The sequence below is a fragment of the Chrysochloris asiatica genome, unplaced genomic scaffold (assembly GCF_000296735.1).
Source record: "Chrysochloris asiatica unplaced genomic scaffold, ChrAsi1.0 scaffold00188, whole genome shotgun sequence".
NCBI lineage: Eukaryota > Metazoa > Chordata > Mammalia > Afrosoricida > Chrysochloridae > Chrysochloris > Chrysochloris asiatica.
Window position 1 is genome coordinate 3,275,773 of NW_006408706.1, and position 20,988 is coordinate 3,296,760.

General features: G+C 35.8%; 1 protein-coding gene across 12 annotated transcripts in view; it reads right to left on the minus strand.

The window, feature by feature from the left end:
• Positions 1 to 20,988, minus strand: part of LOC102820955 (calcium/calmodulin-dependent protein kinase type II subunit delta-like) — a 416,134-nt gene that overhangs the window by 44,791 nt on the left and 350,355 nt on the right. For 6 of the 12 annotated variants that reach the window (XM_006872247.1, XM_006872241.1, XM_006872245.1 and 3 more), the window contains one exon: positions 12,792 to 12,840. The exons of 1 other annotated variant lie outside the window; for it this stretch is intronic. In XM_006872247.1, the coding sequence (XP_006872309.1) occupies positions 12,792 to 12,840 (49 nt within the window). Of the gene's footprint in view, positions 1 to 12,791; positions 12,841 to 15,560; positions 15,603 to 18,089; positions 18,150 to 20,988 lie in introns of all 12 variants that reach the window. 5 more of the 12 variants (XM_006872242.1, XM_006872244.1, XM_006872240.1 and 2 more) reach the window with 2 other exon arrangements.

Genomic DNA, 20,988 nt, shown 5'->3' on the forward strand with positions numbered 1-20,988 from the left:
TTGTTAGGAATTGGCAATTGTAGCACATGGATCTCAAGTTGTTTGTTCACATAACTTGACTTTATGGTCATTTTTAATGCATATATAATTATTAAGTTAGCACTATCTAGTCCTGGTGTGGCGCTGTAAGTTAAGTTAATGTGCCAGACTGCAAAGCCGTTTGAACTACAAGGTCGGTGGTTCAAGCTCACCAGTCACTCCTTGGAAACCTTATACGAGGTCGCTATGGGTTGGAACCAACTTGATAGCACTTAACAACGACAACATGCATCAACCAAAAAGAACTGGAAAAAAGAAGACAACACATGTTGTAGCTACTGGAAGGGAACATTCTCCCAGGATGCATCAGCACAGGAAATGAGAAAAAAGTAAAAATGATTCAGGACAATTGCATTCTTAGCCCTAAGGATTAATATTAGGCCAGGTCCTTGGATGCTAAGCAGCACTCAGGAAATGACCAGCAAAGGAACACAGTAAAAGGTTAACACCCAAATGAAACCCAGTCAGTGGAACTAATGTGGAAAGTGAAAAGAAAAAAAAAATCTACCTTCCTATTCAAATGAAAAAGGAAAAGAGCAGAGAAATCGTTTTCTCTTTAAGCAACAATAAATTTAATTAGGTAAAGGAGGCAGACAGAACCACTTTATTGATATTTACTTAAAAACATGAATCTTGTGGTAGGCAGATAGTTACTGAGAGGCTCATTGATGATGTCTCCAGGGCATTTGAAACAAGAGTTCAATGACAGATTTGTTATAACTTCTATTTTTTACTTGGAAAGGTACAACATCTGTATGCAGATTCTATCTAAGCTTTTGTTCTTACCACACATCCATCTTGAGACTTGGTTCTGATATATTTATAAACCCTATTCCCTCTGCCTAGTCATGGAATGTAATAATCTGACATCTGATTTCTAAATGAGCAATTTATAGGCCTTTCTCCATTTCCCTATGGACTATTAGACTAGCAACAGCTTTACATTTTCTCTAGCTCCCTCTAAGAATGCCTGACAAAGTTTTATTTGAAAAGATTCCATTATTGACTGGCATTCTTCCAGATGATTTCTGGGAGTCTTGGTGTGTCACTATAGGACAAGACCTCTCACCCCACTGTAGGTTTAAGCCACAAAGGTCAGCGTTTCAAACTCGCCAGCCGCTCCTCATCGATAAGGTCTGAGTAGGAATCGATTTAACGACACTTAACAACAACAACAATACAGCTTCAATGTCCCAAGTTCCTGTTTTTCTTACATTTCCTGATCTTGCCTACAAGTTTACTGCAAAGATGAAATGAGATGTTTTTAAGGCCCTATAGCCTGTTTATATGTTTTATGTATACAAGTGCAAAGCAAAAACTGCTTCTATTCATGGATGGTGACCTTTAGTAGAATGAACTCCACAAAGATGGACAAATAACTTGCTGTTATCAATGAAATCATGGCATTCCTTTGTAGCCTTGGAGTTAAACCTTTACAAGTAGCATTGATTTAAAGCTTCTCTGAAGACTTTACAAAAGATAAGCCAATGCCTTTAATTATAGTTACTCTTTTCCTCATGGTTTAGGACCTCACACCTGATCCCAAGAGCAAAAGGTAATTCCTGGTGATGCAAGACTGTATATTGCTACCTACCTTGGGATTCTTCATGTCTGTTAGAAAAACTCCTAGAGATATGCTCTTATCACAAACCTTTCTGGAATACTTAAGCACATTAACTATGTAGGCTACAATAACAGGGTGAGAGCTGAGGTATTCTAGAAATCTATAAGTAGTCTAGCTCCTGCTAAGCTACTTACTGGCTATGCCTTACCCTCTCTATAAACACTGTTTGCCTGAAAAAAATCGGGTTAATAGGACTTATTTAATGCATGGATTTTAAATGAGGACAATATAAGGTAAAGTCTTTAGCTACTCTGTTACCATTTTTATCACAAGAGTCTTTGGTAGAAACTATGAACCTTGTTTATAATCTTTTTTTTTTTTTTTTTCTCCCAATAGAATGCAGCTTTCATAAAATTTTAAGAGTCCTGGTACGACACTGTGGATTAATGTGCTGGACTGAAAAGTTGGTTTGAATTGTAAGGTCGGTGGTTCAAGCTCTCCATCTGCTTCTTGGAAACTCTATATACAGGATCTCTATAAGTTGGAACTGACTCAATGGCACTTAACAACAACAATAATAATGGGTCTTGGCAGCCAATAATCCCTCAAAATAAATGGTTCTTGAAAGAGCAACTGACTAAATAAATGCACAAAAGAACAACAAATTACCCCATTCTTATTTCTTCTGTATCTTTAGCCTACAAATATGATCCAGACTCATACACTCTAAAACTTAAAAAAACAAAACAAAACACAGCTCAAGTCTCCCTTGATGATGTGTCTCCTTCCACACATAAGAGTAAAACTGATAGTGCTGTCTCCAGTCTGGGACCTTTCAAATGAGTATGCCAATGAGATGTTAGTTTGATTCACCTGTGGGAATCTGAACCCAGTACTCCTCTGCTTCAAACCTTCTACTCATTCTCAGGACCTATTATATCAACTCTCACTCCTTAGTATGTTTCCTACTTCTCAGGCCTGACCTCCATCATCCCTTAATTTGCACTTTACTCTACAGTAATATACTTCAAACATACCATGCTTTGTTTCTGTGTCTTTTACCTACAACGTGAGGTCTCTCTCCTACCTTCTTCACCTGACTTAACAGTTTCTTTAATATTAATATATTTTAATATTAATGTCAAAAGTCACATCATTGAGACATCCTTCCAGAGTGACTCCGCTCCTCCAACACTAGGAGACATTCACAGTAAGACTGTGATACTTAGCAATTTGTGAGGACCTTCAACATGGCAACCCCATTACACTTATCTTTGTATATCCAGTGGCTAATGCAGAACCTCAAATAACTCACAGTGGGAACTGCTAACACTTGTGAAAATACTGTGTGCTTAATAGCGTGAAAAGCAACTTACATGTCTTTTCCCTTTTAAATGTCAACATCACAATGAAGTTAATAATGTTATTTCTATTTTACAGATGGGGAAACTGAGGATCAGGGAGTTTATATAGTAATGGTAATCTCCCATAGTAGGTGATGGTTAGGTTTCTCAGAGTCCTGATGTGGCATTGTGGGTTAACGCACCAGACTGCAAAGCCATTTGAACTACAAGTTCGCCGGTTCAAGCTCACCAGCTGCTCCTTGGAAACCCTATACAGGGTTGCTATGGGTTGGAATCCATTCAATGGTACTTAACAGCAACAACCAAATCTCTCAGTTAGCAAAGAGATACAAAAGTGAATGAACCTGAACACTGTCCAAGTATATCAGCTTTCCCAAAACTCCATATCAGAAGAAAACCGCACACAACAAAACCATTAAATAGTTCCTCCTTTCTTATCTCAAAACTATTCTTACCATGAAAACTCAATAACTCAGTCTTATCATGAATCTTTGGAAAGAGAAAGTCACAGCCTAGACAGGGACAAAAAAACATGTTTCACTAAATCTAGCCAATACATGCATTACACCTTATGGCTAAAAACAACTCCAAGTACAAGGAATTCTAAATCCACACCACATTTACATTTTCCTTCTATCTAATCTTTGCTTCCCGATACTTAGATCATGTTAAATTGCTTGATAAGATTAAATTCTGAAGATTGGAAATGTTTAGGAAAGCTGACTTGTGGAATTTCTTCTTTTGGAATTTGTGACTCTTGCTGCTAAGTGCTGTTGTTAGCAACTCTCTCTAGGTATTTATGCTAGCATATGTTGTTGCTGGAGTCCAGGTGTGGCACAGTGGGATAAAGCATTGGACTGCAAGGTCTATTTGAATCACAAAGTTAGTTGTTGTTGTTGTTGTTAAGTGCCGTCGAGTCGGTTCCGACCCATAGCGACCCTGTACAGGGTTTCTGAGGGTGTAAATCTTTACAGGAGTAGAAAGCCTCATCTTTCTCCCGCAGAGCAGCTGGTAGTTTCAAACTGCTGACCTTAAGGTTCGCAGCCCGATTCGTAACCACTACACTACCAGAGCTCCTTTCACAAAGTTAGTAGTGGTTCAAATTCACCAGTCGCTCCTTGGAAACCCTATAAAGGGTCTCTGTGAGTTAGAACCGACTCTAAGGCACTTAACAACAAAAACAATGTTGCTATTAGGTGCTGTGGAGTCAGCCCCGAATCATAGCAATTCTGTGCACACAGAAGAAAACACTGTCCAATTGTGTGCCATCCTCACAATTGTTATGTTTGAGCCTCCTGCTGCAGCCAATCTATGAATCCAAATTGTTTGGAGGGTCTTCCTCTTTTTTGCTGACCTACCATTTCACCAAACATCATACACTTCTCCAGGGACTAGTCCTTCTGGATAACATGCCCAAAAAGGTGAGACGAAGTCTTGCCTTCCTTGCTTTTAAGGAGCATTCTGGCTATACTTTTTCCAAGACAGATTTGTTTGTTCTCCTGGCAGTCCATGACACTTTCAATATTCTTTGCCAACACCATAATTCAAAGATAATCAGTTCCTCTCTGGGCTTTATTTATTGTCCAGATTTGACATGTACATGAGGCTACTGAAAATACCATGGTTTGGAACAGTTGCACCTAAGTCTTCAAAGTGACATCTTTTCTCTTTTAACACTTTAAAGAAGATCCCTGATTTGCCCAATATAGTATGCCATTTGATTTCTTGATTGCTGCTTAGATGAGCATTGACTGTGGATCTAAGCAGAATAAAATCATTGACAACTGCAATCTTTTTTCTACTTATCATGTTGTTTACTGGTCCAGTTTAAGGACTTCTGTTTTCTTTATACTGAGTCTTAATCAATAATGAATTAGCATGATCTTTATTAGAAAGTGTTTCAAGTTCTCTTTGCTTGCAGCAAGCAAGGTGATGCCATCTGCATATCACAAGTTATTAAGAAGTCTTACTTAGACCCTGTCACTTCATTCTTCTTCATGTAGTGTGACTTCTCAGATTATTAGGTCAGCATATAAAATTAATAAGGATACAACCCTGATGCACACCTTTTCTGATATGCTAGCACACAGTCCTTAGAATTCATTAGAATTAGCCCAATTTGAAACTCTTAACCATCAGAAGTCTATTCATTATCTTGGTACATTATGATACAGAATCATCTTTCTCTCTTCTGGACATACTCCACGAGGGCAAGAAATGTATTTAGCATCTATATAATATATTATACATTCTAGGTGCCCATAAAATATTTGTTGCATTAAATCAGATAAAGAGAAAAGTATCATTTAGCTGTAGAAAACTAAGAATTCTTTATTCCTATATAGCCTTCGTACACTAACATCTTTATTCAGTAATATCTTCTCTGCTTCTCTTTTGTATTCATTTAACATACTGGTCTGAAACTGAATGGCTTATAATGGAATGATTTCGTAGAATATTACAAATGCACTCACACAGGACTAACATTCACTTATTTCATTACTGTAGACATAACAAAACAAAACATAGGGACATTTCACTGTCCTACAAGAAGAGTCATTCTTGTAAGATGAGTTATAAGATGTTATAATCATAATTATAATCACATTCTTGTATGATAATATAATCACCATTTCCTATGATTTCTAGAAATATTTCTCGGTATAAATTAACTTAAACTCAGAAAAGGAGATAGCATTTGATTAAAATTATTTTATTCTAATACATAACTTGAGATTATAGAATATTTCTCATTTATAAAAAATTATGATTAAACTGTTACATAGAAATGAATAAGCCAAATAGTAATTTAAGGTATTAAGTTACAGTGATTTTGTATAGCAGCTACTTTAGAGACATGAAATAGGAACTCAAAATAATTCTTACTGAAGTATGTTTAAAGTACTAAAATTATATTCCATTAGTTCTGTATCATGTTTTAGATATGTAGATTAGTGGACAGCATTTCCCCCATTGTAATAATGATGCCTAAAACGACAGCAATTTATTTTATTCAACTTTTAATGAACTCTTTCTATATTCTATTTTCAATCATTTATACTATTAACATTTATATTCTTGTAGGCATTAGTTTATAGTATATAACTACACATTAAACTATTTAAAACTTCAAAATATTCTATTAATAGTATTATACTGATGTAAGAGTGAAACAATAGAATAAAACTATGTATTATAGATCTTAACATATAAAGTCTGCTATTATGAAAAGTGAGCCTTGGAGAAGTTCTGAAACTTGCTTAAAGCAGGTTGGGTAAAGGATGGAACTAGAAACTGACTGTAGACTCCAGATTCCAATCTGGTCCTAGCTGAAATTGCATTATCAGAAATTATAATCCAAAAAGATAAAATGGACAGAGGGAGCATTAAACTACTTTGAGAATTACACATAACTTTAAATTTTACATATTATTAGATTGGACTATTTTTATTAATTAATGCAAAAATAGATACATGGATAAAATCAAGCAAGTTTTACACTCAGTATATATGCAACTAAATTAAATGCAAACTGAGTCCTGGGCGTGGCGCTCTAGGACAAGCACTGGATTGTTAATCACAAGGTTGGTAGTTCAAACCCACCAGCCACCCTGGGGAAACCCTATGCAGGGTTGCAACGACTGGACGGCACTTACCGACACCAACAAGTCTAATCCATTATAAAAATTTTAATTACATAAATCGTGACTCTGATTATCTTTTATCTATTTTACCTCCATATAAAGTAATACCTATCCATAGTAAAATGCTAGATTGCTTAATCAAGTTTTAGAACTTGATGAAATAATTTCAGAATACGTGCTATTTTAGAATGTATGCAATATTTTGTAAATTAATGCTACATTATTTTTGCTGTATGTATATATTTTAAACTGCATAGAGAGCTTCACAAATGAGCATGAAAACCATTTACAGAACTTTTGATATGAGAAAGTTTATTTAGAGCAAGTTTATATTTTCTAAGAAAAAATGGCTATTTGCAGGCATTTGTTTATTTCATTTTGATTTCAGATTATTTTAAACTGAGCTTGACATCATTTTCACCTGTATTTTATCAGCAGGACTAAGCAAGTCTGAGGTTATCACTGACAAATTTGAGACACAAATCTGGCAGAAAACAAAGAGCAAAGAGAAAAACAGTGAGTATGGAAGTGAAATAGAAAGTACGTGGGGGGAAAAACGAAACTGAGAGAATGAGATTACTTTACATTGAAGCAATTGGTAGAGTGTAATACATTCTGCATCAGTTCTCTAAATTATTGAACCTGATTTAAAAGTTAAAAGATCAATAGATTGTAGATACATACATGCAGACGATAATTTTTGTATGTAGTCTTCTTTTTAAAATCAAAGTTTGCATTAGAAACTTGAAAGATATTATTGTACACTACGCTTCAAGTCTTTTATGACATTTTTAACCTCACAGAGTGACATATTTATCAAAAGTCCTTAAATATAATATCCAGGAGTTTCTTGATTTTGCAGATGGTTATTCTCGTGAAGTGAGAAATGCATGAAAGATAAGTTACAAACTGTATGGGAATCTGAGGAAGACTAGCTTCATGCAATCATCTGCACCAGGAAATCCTACACAGAGAGTTTTCATGGATACGACAGAGCCCAAGAATAACTGAATCTGGATGTTAAGTCCGTGCACTGTCCACTAATGGCCACACTTACAAAAGACAAGTACAGAAAATTCATGAATCAAGTGATTCTGTAGTTTAGCTGAGAATGAGACATCCAGGTGTCATCAAAAGTCAAGCCTCACTCAAGTGATAAGGGGTGTCAATCCCTTGGCCTTTAACCGGGTCTTTTGCAAACATGGTGTGCAGTCTCATTACCATAACCTGACAGCCAGCAAACGGAAAAAGAGAACAAAGATGAAGTTCTCACATACAGTCAGCTTCATAGCAAACATTTTTTTGCTTGTTTTATACGGCTCCACTGGCCTAGACCTGTAAGAAGGATGAAATGCAGAAAGAGATCCAACCAGCTGCCGAATGGTGAGCTGAAGTGAGATGCTGGGAGCAGGATGAGTGACATGACTATACAGGAGCCCAACTTCAACAGGTGTTGTACAACTCTGGAATGCTGAGAAAGAGCAGCAGATGGACCAAACCGATGCACGCCCATCAGAGATGAAGTGGCTGACTGAGCAACTGTTCTGGGCGGGTTATGAGGTGGAGAGGCATTGTGGGATACAGCGACAGGCCCTGCAAACTGTGGCTACAGCCACAAACCAAAGGACAGTCTTCAAACGTATACAGAGTAGAAAGGGCCGCTGCTATATTTTTGCTGGCCTTAAACGTCCCCATACTCGTGGAAAGCAACGCTGTTAGTATTGTCAGCTACAAATGGAAGCCTAATGAGGGCAGCTTTGAACAGCACCTGAAAAGCCCAAAAAGTAATTTTCCTCATAAAAGTAATTATTTTACTAAAGAAGGAAATTAATGTATGCTCTGCTGTGTATATTCTCAACAATAAAAATAACTTACAAATATTATTTTACTAGAAATGTTTTCACAGTAGAAATGACTATTTCAATCTTTTTAGACACTAAATCATTCGTATTTTAAAACATCCATTCTTTCTTAATAGGAAAATCCTAATAAGTAAATGCCATTTTTGTTTTTGTTTTTGTTTTTGTTTTGAGTACAGAGTAGGTTGCTTTTACTATTGTTCTCCTATGGTAATAACTATGCTTCATTGAGATTTCTTTTTCCATTTTGTTTTTAAACTATTAATATCACTCCATGATACTGAGTTTGCTGCTGAGTGTACTGAGCAGAGAGAATTCTTGATTTAAAGATACAGGACAAATTAGTAAGTTACTCAGAGCTCAAAGGTCTTAAACACATTCTTGAAAAAAGAAAACAATGAAGTCTGGAAGTTTGTTTTTGTATTTTAAAAGAAGAACTGTTAAATAGTGCAATCCCCTTAGAATGGCTGAGAACTTAGAAAAGAAAATGTGGTTACAACTAAATACTGAAGGTTTCTGAAAAAAAAAAAAATCAAGGAAATAAAAAGGACTTATAGATATAAAATACATTTGTCTTGATTCTTACTTTTCAGTGAGATGTTGTGGTGTAATATTAAATAAGAAAAACAGATCTAAAAGAATCACATGGAGCTCAGGCAAACAGTAGGCACTCAAAAAATATTTAGTAAATATTTGCTGAATGAATGAAGAAACTGAGATAGCCTCATTACAACTCAAGACTAGTCACAGATGTGCATCCTGAGAACCAAAAAATCATTTTAAATTGTAACTAGACAAGCAATGCTAAAGGAAAATGGGTTTTCTTCTATTCCCTCTTCTCTAGGATCCTTAGGTTCCCCTGACTGTGAGGGATCATTCATCTACTATGACTTCTGCTGTACTTTTTTTGAGAAGTACTGGCCTCCCCACTTCCTTCCCCAATCCCCCCCCCCCACACACACACACAAAGCCAGATAAAGGTATTCTGCAGTTGTTTCATTTTTTCCTTTGTCTGGCTCACCATGAGGTGCATATTTCCTCTCTGTGGCTAATGGTGAAAAGGATTTAGCAGCTGTCACTTCCAGGTTAGTCTCAGGTATGGGGAAGAATATGCACCACATTTGGTGTGGGAAACATGTGATAGATATTTAAGGGATCATGTACCACACACAGCACAATGTATTATTAGGTGTGCTGCATGTGACATGTATAGTGTTTCCAAAGAAGTGCCTGGTGAGCTTGAACCTCCGACTATGAGGTTTAAATCAATTTTGCAGTCCAGTGCATTATCCTGCAGTGCCACACTAGGATGCTTCTTATATACTACTATTTACATAACTAGAAATTTTTCTGAACCAACAGTTAGATACATTAAGAGTCCAATTCCAGTGACAAAGATCACTTTTTAAGATTCTGCTGCGATCACCAAGGATCAAACATATTCCTTGAAGGAAGAGCTGTATATAGTGAGTGAGATGTTGGCACTCTCCTAAAATTTATCTAGCTATCTAAAGATACAGCCTCTCTAGTGGATAATATGAGAGGCTCCACCAAGTTCATGGAAAATGGAGTGAAAAGACAGTGGAGTTTACCCATGAGCTTTTGGAAGCCCCCTCAGAGATTATTTTCCTCTTTCTGATTTTTGCTCAATAGAATAATGTAAAAATCATATAAACATTTTGCTTCACTAACAGAGCTAAGGAATTTAAAGTACTTGTGAAGAGGATGCTTTCAGAATCACTGAAAAGCTAAATGGCACATCTGCTTATTTGATAAAAAACAAACATGAATCTCTTTATCTAATGTGACTGGCATCAATGATTCATAACATTATCTGAGTTCAAATTTCAGCTCAGGGGCACGAACAAGATGAACGGGCTCACTACATAAAATCCTGTACCCAGTTATCTACCTTTCCACTGAACAAAATAATGACTGATTCCCTTTAGCAGAGTTAGGTCAGTGTGCTAGTAATAGAAATCAAGTGCAGTTTAATAGCAGCAGCTGTTCTATTCAACCAGAAAAGAAAAAGTCAGTAGAGGTGACTGGGAATTTGTGGTCTATATAAAACCAAACCCACTGACATCGAGTTGATTCTGACTCATAGGGACTCTGGGTAGGGTTTCCGAGTCTGTAAATCCTTGTTATTGTTAAGTGCCTTTGAGTCGGTTTGGACTCATAGCAACCCTGTATAGGGTTTCCGAGGAGTGAGTGGTAAGCTTAAACCACCGACCTTACAATTCAAACCGGCCTTGCAGCTCAGCGCATTAACCCACAGCGCCACACCAGGACTCCTGTAAATCTTTACTAGAGCAGAAATCCTCACACGGAGTGGCTGGTGGGTTTGAACTTGGACCTTTCAGTCAGCAAGACAGTGCTTACCCTACAGCATCACCAGGGCTCCCTGTGGTCTATTTGTTGTTGTTGTTGAGTGCTATTGAGTCGGTTGCCACTCATAGAGACACTGTTTAGAGTTTCTGAGGAGCAGCTGGTGATTTTGAACTACCAACCTTGCGATGCAAACTAACCTTGTGGTCCAGTGCATTATCCCACAGCGCCACACCAGGACTCCATTCTTATTTCTTAAATTGCCCATACATCTCCTGAGCCTTAAAATTTCTAGGTTCTTTATTCTGCACATGATTGTAACTTTTTAAGACTATTATTTTACTAATCCTTGTTGTTGTTGTTGTTACGTGCCGTCGAGTCGGTTCCAACCCATAGCGACCCTGTACAGGGTTTCCGAGGGTGTAAATCCTTACGGGAGTAGAAAGCCTCATCTTTCTCCCGCGGAGCAGCTGGTAGTTTCGAACCGCTGACCTTTAGGTTCGCAGCCCGATTCGTAACCACTACACTACCAGAGCTCCTTATTAATCCTACTTACTGAAATAAAAGGTTACTGTTTTAGGTGAGTCCTGGTGTGGTGCTGTGGGCTAATGCATCAGACTGTAAAGTCCTTTGAACTGCAAGGTTGGTGGTTCAAGCTTACCAGCTGCTTCTTGGAAACCCTATACAGGGTAGCTATGGGTCAGAATTGATGACGGTACTTAACAACAACAGCAACATTCTTTGCAGATAATATTTACTTAATTGATAGATGATTTCTCTGAATCTATTTTATATTCCTTTTACTTTTACATTTCTGTGTTATATAGTCCTAGTGCAATCTTTTTTTGTGGGGGATGACTTCTTAACAAGTATAGACTGTAATTACATCTATTGAGTTACAAAAGTAAAAATATAAAACAGCCAAAACAAACAGAAGAAAAAAAATAACATTTCTAAAACAACAATATAGTAAAGAGGTAAGCTAACTTCAAACATGTCTTTAGTAAGTGTGTGGTGAGGAATGGAGGGAGAGTCAAAATGCTTAACAGTGACTCTAATTTGCAGTTAAAAGAATGTTGGCAACTGAATTGAATTGAGGTCAAGAAAAAATTAAGAAAGGATATGAATATCCAGGAAAAAAACATTGCCAACTACAAATACTAAGTTCCACTGTTTTCCTTTTAAGACTACCTAAAGTTTTTTTTTTTTTTTTAAATCTATACTTTAGCCTTGAGTGTAGATTGCTTCTACACATAGATTGCTTTCTAGACAGGGTATATGGATGTAACTTTCTATTAGCTTTTAACTGATGTATTTAGAATTTGACAATGTTTCCAAACTGCCATTACTAACTTAAAATCACTATGTGTATTAATTATATCATATTAATCTATACTTTAAAAAGCACAGAAAAGAACATCTGAATAAAAACCATGACAAAATCAATCCATATAATTTAAAGAAAAACATTCTAATATTTTAGTGAAGACCTAGTTCCCAAGCTTTACGTTAAGGAGTTCTGGTGTGTAGTGCTTACAAGTTGGGATGTTAACCTCAAGGTCAGCAGTTTGAAACTACCAGAGGTTTGTGGGAGAAAGATGAGGCTTTCTGCTCCTGTTAAGATTTGCAGCCTCAGAAACCCTAATCAGGGTCACTATGAGCTGGAATCGACACCACGACATACTACCACCATTACTACCATATACTTGTTAAGTGCTTTAGTGTGGGTTTCAATTTATACCAACCATGTATAGGGTTTCCAAGGAGACGCTGGTAGGTTTAAACTGCTGACCTTGTGGTTTACAGTTTAGTGCTGATCCTACAGTGCCAGGAGTCAGTCATTCTGTCTGTCTGTCTCTCTCTATATATATACATATATCTATCTATATCTATCTAAATATCTATATCTATCTAGATATCTATATCTAGATATATACACTCTGAAATATGTGGAGTTCCAAATTAGAATTTTCCATATTTAGTTTAACCATACCTTTCACATCTTCATCCTCAATTGTTGTATTTGAACTCTCGGTTGATTCCTGTCGAGAAGAAAACATCTTTAAATTTCAAACAATTGACAGTTTGGTTTCTCCTTCTGAACATAAAAAAATCATACAGAAGTACAGCTAGTGATGCACGAATCATGCAAAATTCTGCGTCAGGCTGTGTACATTTGATGACATGCAAATGAACAAACACATTACATGATTTAAACACAAATAAAATGACAAAACGCTGCACACATTTCAAAACGGGAGTCCTCTGGTTGCCTAATTTCTGAAGCCATATGATTCATGACAATTTTTAGAAGTATCAGAGGTACCCAATTTATTTTTAAACTCTAAGAATGCATTTGTTACTGTGCCCTATGGGATGTGCTTCTTTTCTGTATATTTATGAGAACTTAAAAATATTAGCATAATGATTAAGAACCTTAAAACAGAAGAATTTTTAGTCCAAACTCTCAATAAATTGTACCTTCTTTATAGGAGGCACTATGTTGTTTGTCAGGTGCCATCGAGTCAGAACCAACTCATAGTGACTCCATGCACAGCAGAACGAAACAATGTCCGATCCTGGGCCAACCTCACTACCGCTGCCACACTTGACGCCATCAATGATGCCACCTGGCTGATCCATAAATCGCCAGTTCCTTAGTCTACGCCTTTCTTGAGTGGAAAGACATTTCACTGTATCATTTGATGAAGATACTAAAGCTACTAAACGAGATATGCTGAAAATGCTTTTAAGAATTTTCATGTTTGCAATTAGCACAATAGATTTATGATGAATAATATACTTCCAAAAATAAATAGATTTTTCATTAATTTCTAAATTAGAAACTAGCTGTCACTGATAAGAACCTTTCTCCCATAATGAAAAGACAAAGCCATTTCTTTGTACAACTACAAATGAAATTAAAAAGAGTAAGCACACCTAAAAGGATACTGCAGCTACCAAGAATAGTATATATTCCCTAAAATAGTTTAATAAATTTTCACATTAATAATGTACTAATAAAACATTTCTTAGCAAAGAAGTAGAGCAATATCCATAGAATGACTAAAGTTTGGAGCTGAAAAAAATGGAAAGCAAATTCTAATCAATATGCTCAGTGATGTAAGCCAGATTTTGGAAAATGATGCAAATGCCAGTCAACGTCCTTTTTCAGATTCAATATAGTCAAGAAAAAGAGATCAATTTGTATTAATATTACATGTAATCTTTGCACTGAGTATAAACAAAAACATTTCACTGAAGTCAAGTCCAATTCATAGTGGCCTTATATGACAGAACAGAACTGCCCCTTAGGGTTTCCAAGGCTATAAATCTTTTTGAAGGCCAATTGCCACAGCTTTTTGCCCAGAGTGACTGGTGGGTTTGAACTGCAGACGTTTTGGTTAGCATCTGAGTACTTAACCATTGTGTCACCGTCACCAGGGATCCTTTTAAATTGAAAGGGCAATAAAGATATATCTAGAGTCTCCATGCACACACACATACACACACACACAGAAAGTCTTCATGCGCTTCTTACTGTGATCCAGTTTCAAACATACACTTAAGATGAAGATAAGCCCATGCACTTGTAAAGTAAACTCATTCACATAAGCAAAAAATATCATGCAGCAACTCTTACAATTTATATAGCTAGAATTATTGATGTGTCCATGCCAGCCCTTATGCTTGCTCTTTCATTTGCTAATGATACTTGCAAAAAATTGTTTTCATATGTGATGGTCCTGAATACCTCAAGTCTTTGAGGGACTTAGAACATTTTAAGTGTGATCCTTATAAAATCTACCTTGCATTAGAGAACACAATGCTATACTTTTTGCTTAAATAATTTTAATATTGATTAAATGTTAAACAAGAGGAAATTTATTTTGTGAGGCTTGAATAGTACTGCTATATAAGATCCCATGATTACATTTAATATGTGATAAAAATCTAGGGAAGTATTTCCCCCCTAAGAGATAAAATGATGTATGAGAAGCAATAAAAGAATATATGCATTAAAAAAAATGTTTTCTTTTATCCTATAGACATATATGCAAGTGCACTTATTTAGTTAGCATGCTGTGCAATAAATTTACAATGTACAGGAAATATTACAGTCTTCCTTCAACATAAGTAGTTAAATGTCTATCACTAAAATGCATGTAAATCAACAAAAACAAACACATATCACAAGAAAAATCCCAATTCTCTTCAAATTCATGCCAAACAGCAGGATCAACAACCACAGACAACTAAAAAGAAGAAAGACAAAAAAAAAAAACAAAAAACCACTGTGCCAAAAAAATTGAATAGAACACAAAAGCATTACTAAATTTAAACAAATATCTATCAACTCAAAGTCTTTTTTTTTTAAAGATAGGAAGAAATTTTGAAATTTCATGCAGAATACATCTACAGTACAATGCGCAAACAGGCATGGAGGGAAAAAAAAAAGAATAGATGAAATCACTTAAGATACACAGTCATCTTAACTTAAAGACTTTATTAGCCTGATTTTCTGACCTTCTGACTGTATTGACTAATGGGACCATTCAGTTGTATTTCAAGATCTCATTCCTTTTCCCTTAAGAACAATTTGTATAATAGTTCTGCATAAATTCGGCCCCAAAGAAAGTGCCATAGAGGAATTGTAAGGATTTCCTTTCCTATTTTCAAATGATGAATTAATTTTGCTTTGAATATTTGATGAGATGTGTAATCTTGTGAAAGAAAGATGATGCTGACTCTTTCTGAATACCTTGTTTCCATCAGGGTTGTGGATTACAGTGGTTTGGGGCTCCTGAGTGAGAACAAAATAGAGAAAGAAACAGTTTGCATTGGTAAGTACATTCTTAGTAGTGTGAGGGAGAGAGCAGAGTAAGCCAGCTGACAAAACTCAATAGTGACAAGATCTCAAGCAATGTTAACTGCTGTCAGAGGTTGCAGCTGACAAGGTCTTTGATGACAGATCTCCCAAATGAGCCCATGAGACAGGATGCCTCCCTACCCAACAGCAGCATGCAAAAGACCTTATTCTTGATCAACATATACACAAGGCTTTGAAGTCTAGAGACCTAAAGAGGCACTCACTGTTTCACCAAGTCCTATGTCAGACAGTATTTTTCTTCTTTAATGGATGGTCTTTTAATATCTGTCCCATAGAAAATTGCACTAGAGACAGAACTGGAGACAGGGAATTGGAGATAGAAGAACTCTTTGAGATGATCTCAGTGTTTTTGTGAAGATATTTTCCCGCAGTACTGCTTTTAAATATGCTTCAACTGTATTGATTATGACATTAATACACAGCTGGATACATGCCCTTGGCAAATCTAAAACCATTGGACCACACTTAAAAAAAATCTTTCTATAAGTGGCTACTCTGAAAAATGCATTTCAAAAGACCATAGAAATTCCAAGGAACATTTGAAAGGCTCATTAGTAGTCTTACAACTGATGATACAATCACTATACTTACAGACATATTGCCGTTAAGTCTTGTGTTAATTCATTTATAAAGAAAATGTTCAGCTTAATGAACAAACGTACTGACGATGTGGCTATAAAGTCATGTTTGTCCATGAAAAAAACCAATGTTTTTTTCTATTATTTTCTTACCAGGAAATTGAAGAAATAATCTCAGGTGGAAAATAATACTTAAATCACTAAAGTTTAAGACAAAAACAAAAACATTCAGAGTGCATCTATCAATGATGGAGTCCTGGTGTGGCACTGTAGTAGGATAAGATACCTGCAAGGTTGGCAGTTCATATCCACCAGCTGCTTCTTGGAAACCCAAAAATGGTTGTTAGGAGTTGGAACTGACATGGTGACACTGAACAACAAAAATAGCAATGACACACTTGGATTTTTGTTACATGATGTCTTGGTGGTGGGAGTTACTGTGATTTATTAGGAGTCCTCTCTCCTAGGCACATGCCATCGGTAGGGGCTACTTTCTACAAGAGTTTATGCAGCACTAGTTAGATCATGGATTCCTGGTGTGGTGCTGCAGGATAAGTACTTAGCCTCAAGATCAGTTTGAACTGCAAGGTCAATGGTTCAAACTTATCAGCTGCTCCTTTGAAACCCTACACAAGGTTGCTATCAGTCAGAACTGACTCAATGGCACTTAACAACAGCAACAACAAGCTAGACCATTTTACTTGGTTTTCTCCTTCCTTTTCCTGCATAGATTTGCGATTAACAATTATTCTTTACTATGCTATTCACATATTCTTAAAACGTTTTTAAGTTGAGGGAGGCCCTCCCACGTTAAATAATCCCCAAACATTTTAATTCCCCTAACAATGGCACTGTAGGATAAGTACAGGGCTGCTAACTTCAGGTCAGTGGTTCAAACCCACCAAGTGCACCTTGGAAACTCCATACAGGTTGCTATGAGTGGGACTCAACGACACTTAACAAAAACAACAACAGTAAAGAAAGGACTCGTAAAAAAGGAAAAAAATTCCGAAAATCATAAATCAATATATGGAATAGTTTTGAGAAAATATAGAACTCAGGGCATTAAATTAGCATTCAAATTTGGTGTTCAGTTTTTTAATTTTAGCATAGCATTGTCTTAAAGTGCTAAACTGATTCAGTTTTTACAGTGTGGATTTCACTGACATGGAAAAAAACCACACAAAAACAACAATAAAAACTGGCTTCCATTTAAAATCTAAAGCTCTATGTTATGCAATTTCATTGTTTGGATTAAAGTGAAACAGTGATAAAATTAATTTAAAACACAACTAACAAAAAGCTTTAAATGTTCTTGTGCCTCTTTATCTCACAAAGTAAGGACTTACAAAGCCCTGTTGACTTTTAATAAGAGAGAAATGGAAACTCTGAATAAGGTCTACTTTTATTATGGTCTAGCAATAATCACATTAGCTCTCCTTGATGTCAACATTTGTGCCATGAAAGGAATAAACCATTGTTTGCTTAATCATCTAGAGCTATCATCAAGTAAAGAGCTAAGAGCAATCAAATCACACTGTACTGTGTCTAAGGCAGCATGCAAATGATTTCAACTACAGAGACCACAGCTCTCAGTACAATGTTCAACAATGAAGTGAGAGAATATCATGTTAGGAACACACTGACAACTAGAAAACAAGAGAAAAAAAGAAATGATTGCTTTTTATCCCGGAAAGCAAAAGCCAAAACAAAACAAAAACCCCACAAAACAACCGAACAATAAAAAATAATGAAAGAAACAAAAACAAAAACAAAAAACCAGTAAAGAACTTAAGAAGGGTTACAAAGAGTCCAGGTATACCAGCGCCGGGGTAGGAATATTTTCTTTGGGGCTGGTTACCACGTTGGCTTTGTTGTTTATCTGTAGGTATGCAGAAAATAGAAACAGAGATGCCTTAAACCCCTTGGTAGCCATTCTCTCTATATGCAATATGTCTATGTGAAGATATAGAAAAGAAAACAAAGAGCCATGAAGATGAACATGAAAGACACTGTGATGATGGACAGGAACGGGGTTCGCATCTAGTCTTCGATGGAGACAGGCTAGGAGTCTACCTGTTATGACAGACTGGTACAAGAGACTTGGCTGCTTTAGCTGTGCTGTCTTAGCAAACAGTCAAAGAGCTGCTTAAGTGGAATTCAAAATCAAGCTTCAGAGTATGAAATTTATATAAACATTTTCATACCCTGAGTAGGATTCTGTTTCCCAGCTTCCAATTGTGCACTGTTAGAAATACATTCCTTTTTTTCCATCTTATTCTTGAGCCTGAAGTCACACATCAGCTGTCTCTCTAAGGAGGCATCATTACTTTGTTTAGCAGCTATCAAATTAAAGCTTAGATCTTCTGGTAAAATTCAGGCCTTATAATATATTTTTTAAAATGCAAGTCTGGGTCTCCTTTAAAAAATACATCTCCAGTTATACATGGGAAAATCAAAGGCTTACTATATTATGAATTTGTTGTTGTTGTTGTTGTTAAGTGCCGTCGAGTCGTTTTCGACCCATAGCGACCCTGTACAGGGTTTCCGAGGCTGTAAATCTTTACTGGAGCAGAACTCCTCATCTTTCTCCCGCGGAGCGCCTGGTAGTTTCGAACTGTTGGCCTTAAGGTTCGCAGTCCGATTCGTAACCACTACGCTACCAGAGCTCCTTCATTTAAATGGACTTTATTTTCAAATTTGTTTAAGAGGAAAATAATAAGTTTTCCACTGTAATTGCAATTGTTGAAGACTGCATTTGATAGCATTATTCCATTGCTTTTACACAATTGGGTTTGACCTTAAAGTAGGTGTCATCATTACTGTGCAAGAGACACTCTGAAAGCAACTCAGAGGATCAATTAATTATTGTAATGAGCCCACAGAGAAGATTCTTTGTAGACATAAGTGGCAACTTGAAGCCATCATTGAATCTGAGCTTCAAGTAGTTCAAAGACTAAAAAATTAATAATAATCAATCTTTTAAACTCATGCATGACAATTTATGATTATCAAACAGAAATACAAATTACCATTTATTTTTTAACATTATCTAAGTATTGTTATCTAATGGAATACATAGGCATGATTTTAGTATAAATAGATTTAAGGACTTAACGAGAACAACCTACTACATAAAATTAAAAAATACCAAATGACTAAGTGGCCATACCAATTTAACAGTTTGTGCTTTAATATTTTATACTTATAGCCCCTATTGACACTAGTACTGAGAGGCAGACAGAAGTTGACAGAAATTAATTTAGGTTTCTAATATTTTCCTTTTCTATTGGTTCACATATATATGATTAGCAAGTATTAGTCTTATTTAAATGCATTGTAACATTGTGCTCTGTGATATGTGGAAAAACAAAAACTTTTTGTTGCCCTTTACTGGAAAACCTTTAATATTTAATCTTCAATCAATATTTTACACATAGTTTGTTGAAAAACTCTCTATAAATCAAAGTGCACAGAATTCAACATAAATGTTGTACAATAGCTAAAAGGAGACAAGAGATAATGAAGTCTATTAGAGAGGGATCAAAATGAAGTATTTCTGTTAGTATAGAATACTGTTCAGGAAGAGTGCTTGGCAAAATAGTTGCCTTCTTTTCAAGTGATCAGGGTTTTTGCTTTGTTTTGTGTTATAAGTAATTAAAAGCACCACAAGTATTTATATTCTACATTCAGTTTATATTAGTGGATGCAAAGAATCAAAGAGAAATATTCTGAGATACTTTTGACATCTATTTTGAGATGAGACCAAATATTTTTCTAGGATTGTGGCCACTAAGAACTGCTTTATTTTAGTGAAAATGGTTCCACATGTACACCTATGCACAGAAATCTATCTGCATACTCACACACATTAACACACAAGTAAATATCAACAGGAGGCCTGGTGTGGCGCTATAGGTTAATGCACCAGACTGCAAAGCCCTTTGAACTATAAGATCGGCAGTTCAGCTCACCAGCTGCTCCTTGGAAACCCTCTATAGAGTTGCTATGGGTCAGAACTGACTCGACAGCATCCACAACAACAATAACAAGTATACAACAAGGCACCATGATCCTTTCCAAATGAAGGCCACCCTATCAAGTTAAGCCACCTTCTACTACCAAGAATGGGAAATATACTCTAAGTGAATATGTGCCTCAACTATCATTTTCAGTCATGTTTAAATGTGCAGAAAAAAAAATTTTTTTTTTGCCAAGATAAAGATTATTTTCATGATCTGTTATCTATTTTTACTGTGAGAAGTATTTTTAAGGTGTTTTGTAATATTAGTTAATTGACAAATAAAAGAATTTCTAAGTAAAAGGATTGAGGAACTGATCAAGTCTGGATCAAATATCAAGCATGGGTTATAGCTTTTATAAAACACATAAAAACTTTGGTACTTTTGCTTGTGAATGTAGTTTATTTTATACTATAGAAGCAATATATATATATGTGTGTGTGTTTAATGAATCAAATCAAACATTTCAATGGTATAGTGAATGATTCTTATGAGGCATGAGTAAGATATTCATTTCTCAATTATTGACATTATTGAGTTTAATAAATATTTTCTCTAATAGTGCTTAACTAGGATGGGTTTGGTGTATGATCACACTTTCAGACTATTTATCAACCCTTTGGGGGGTGTATCATGCTATGCCTAAACTAAGAATCATTTCTATTTAGCAATCATGATCATCATCTTTATAGTATTTCT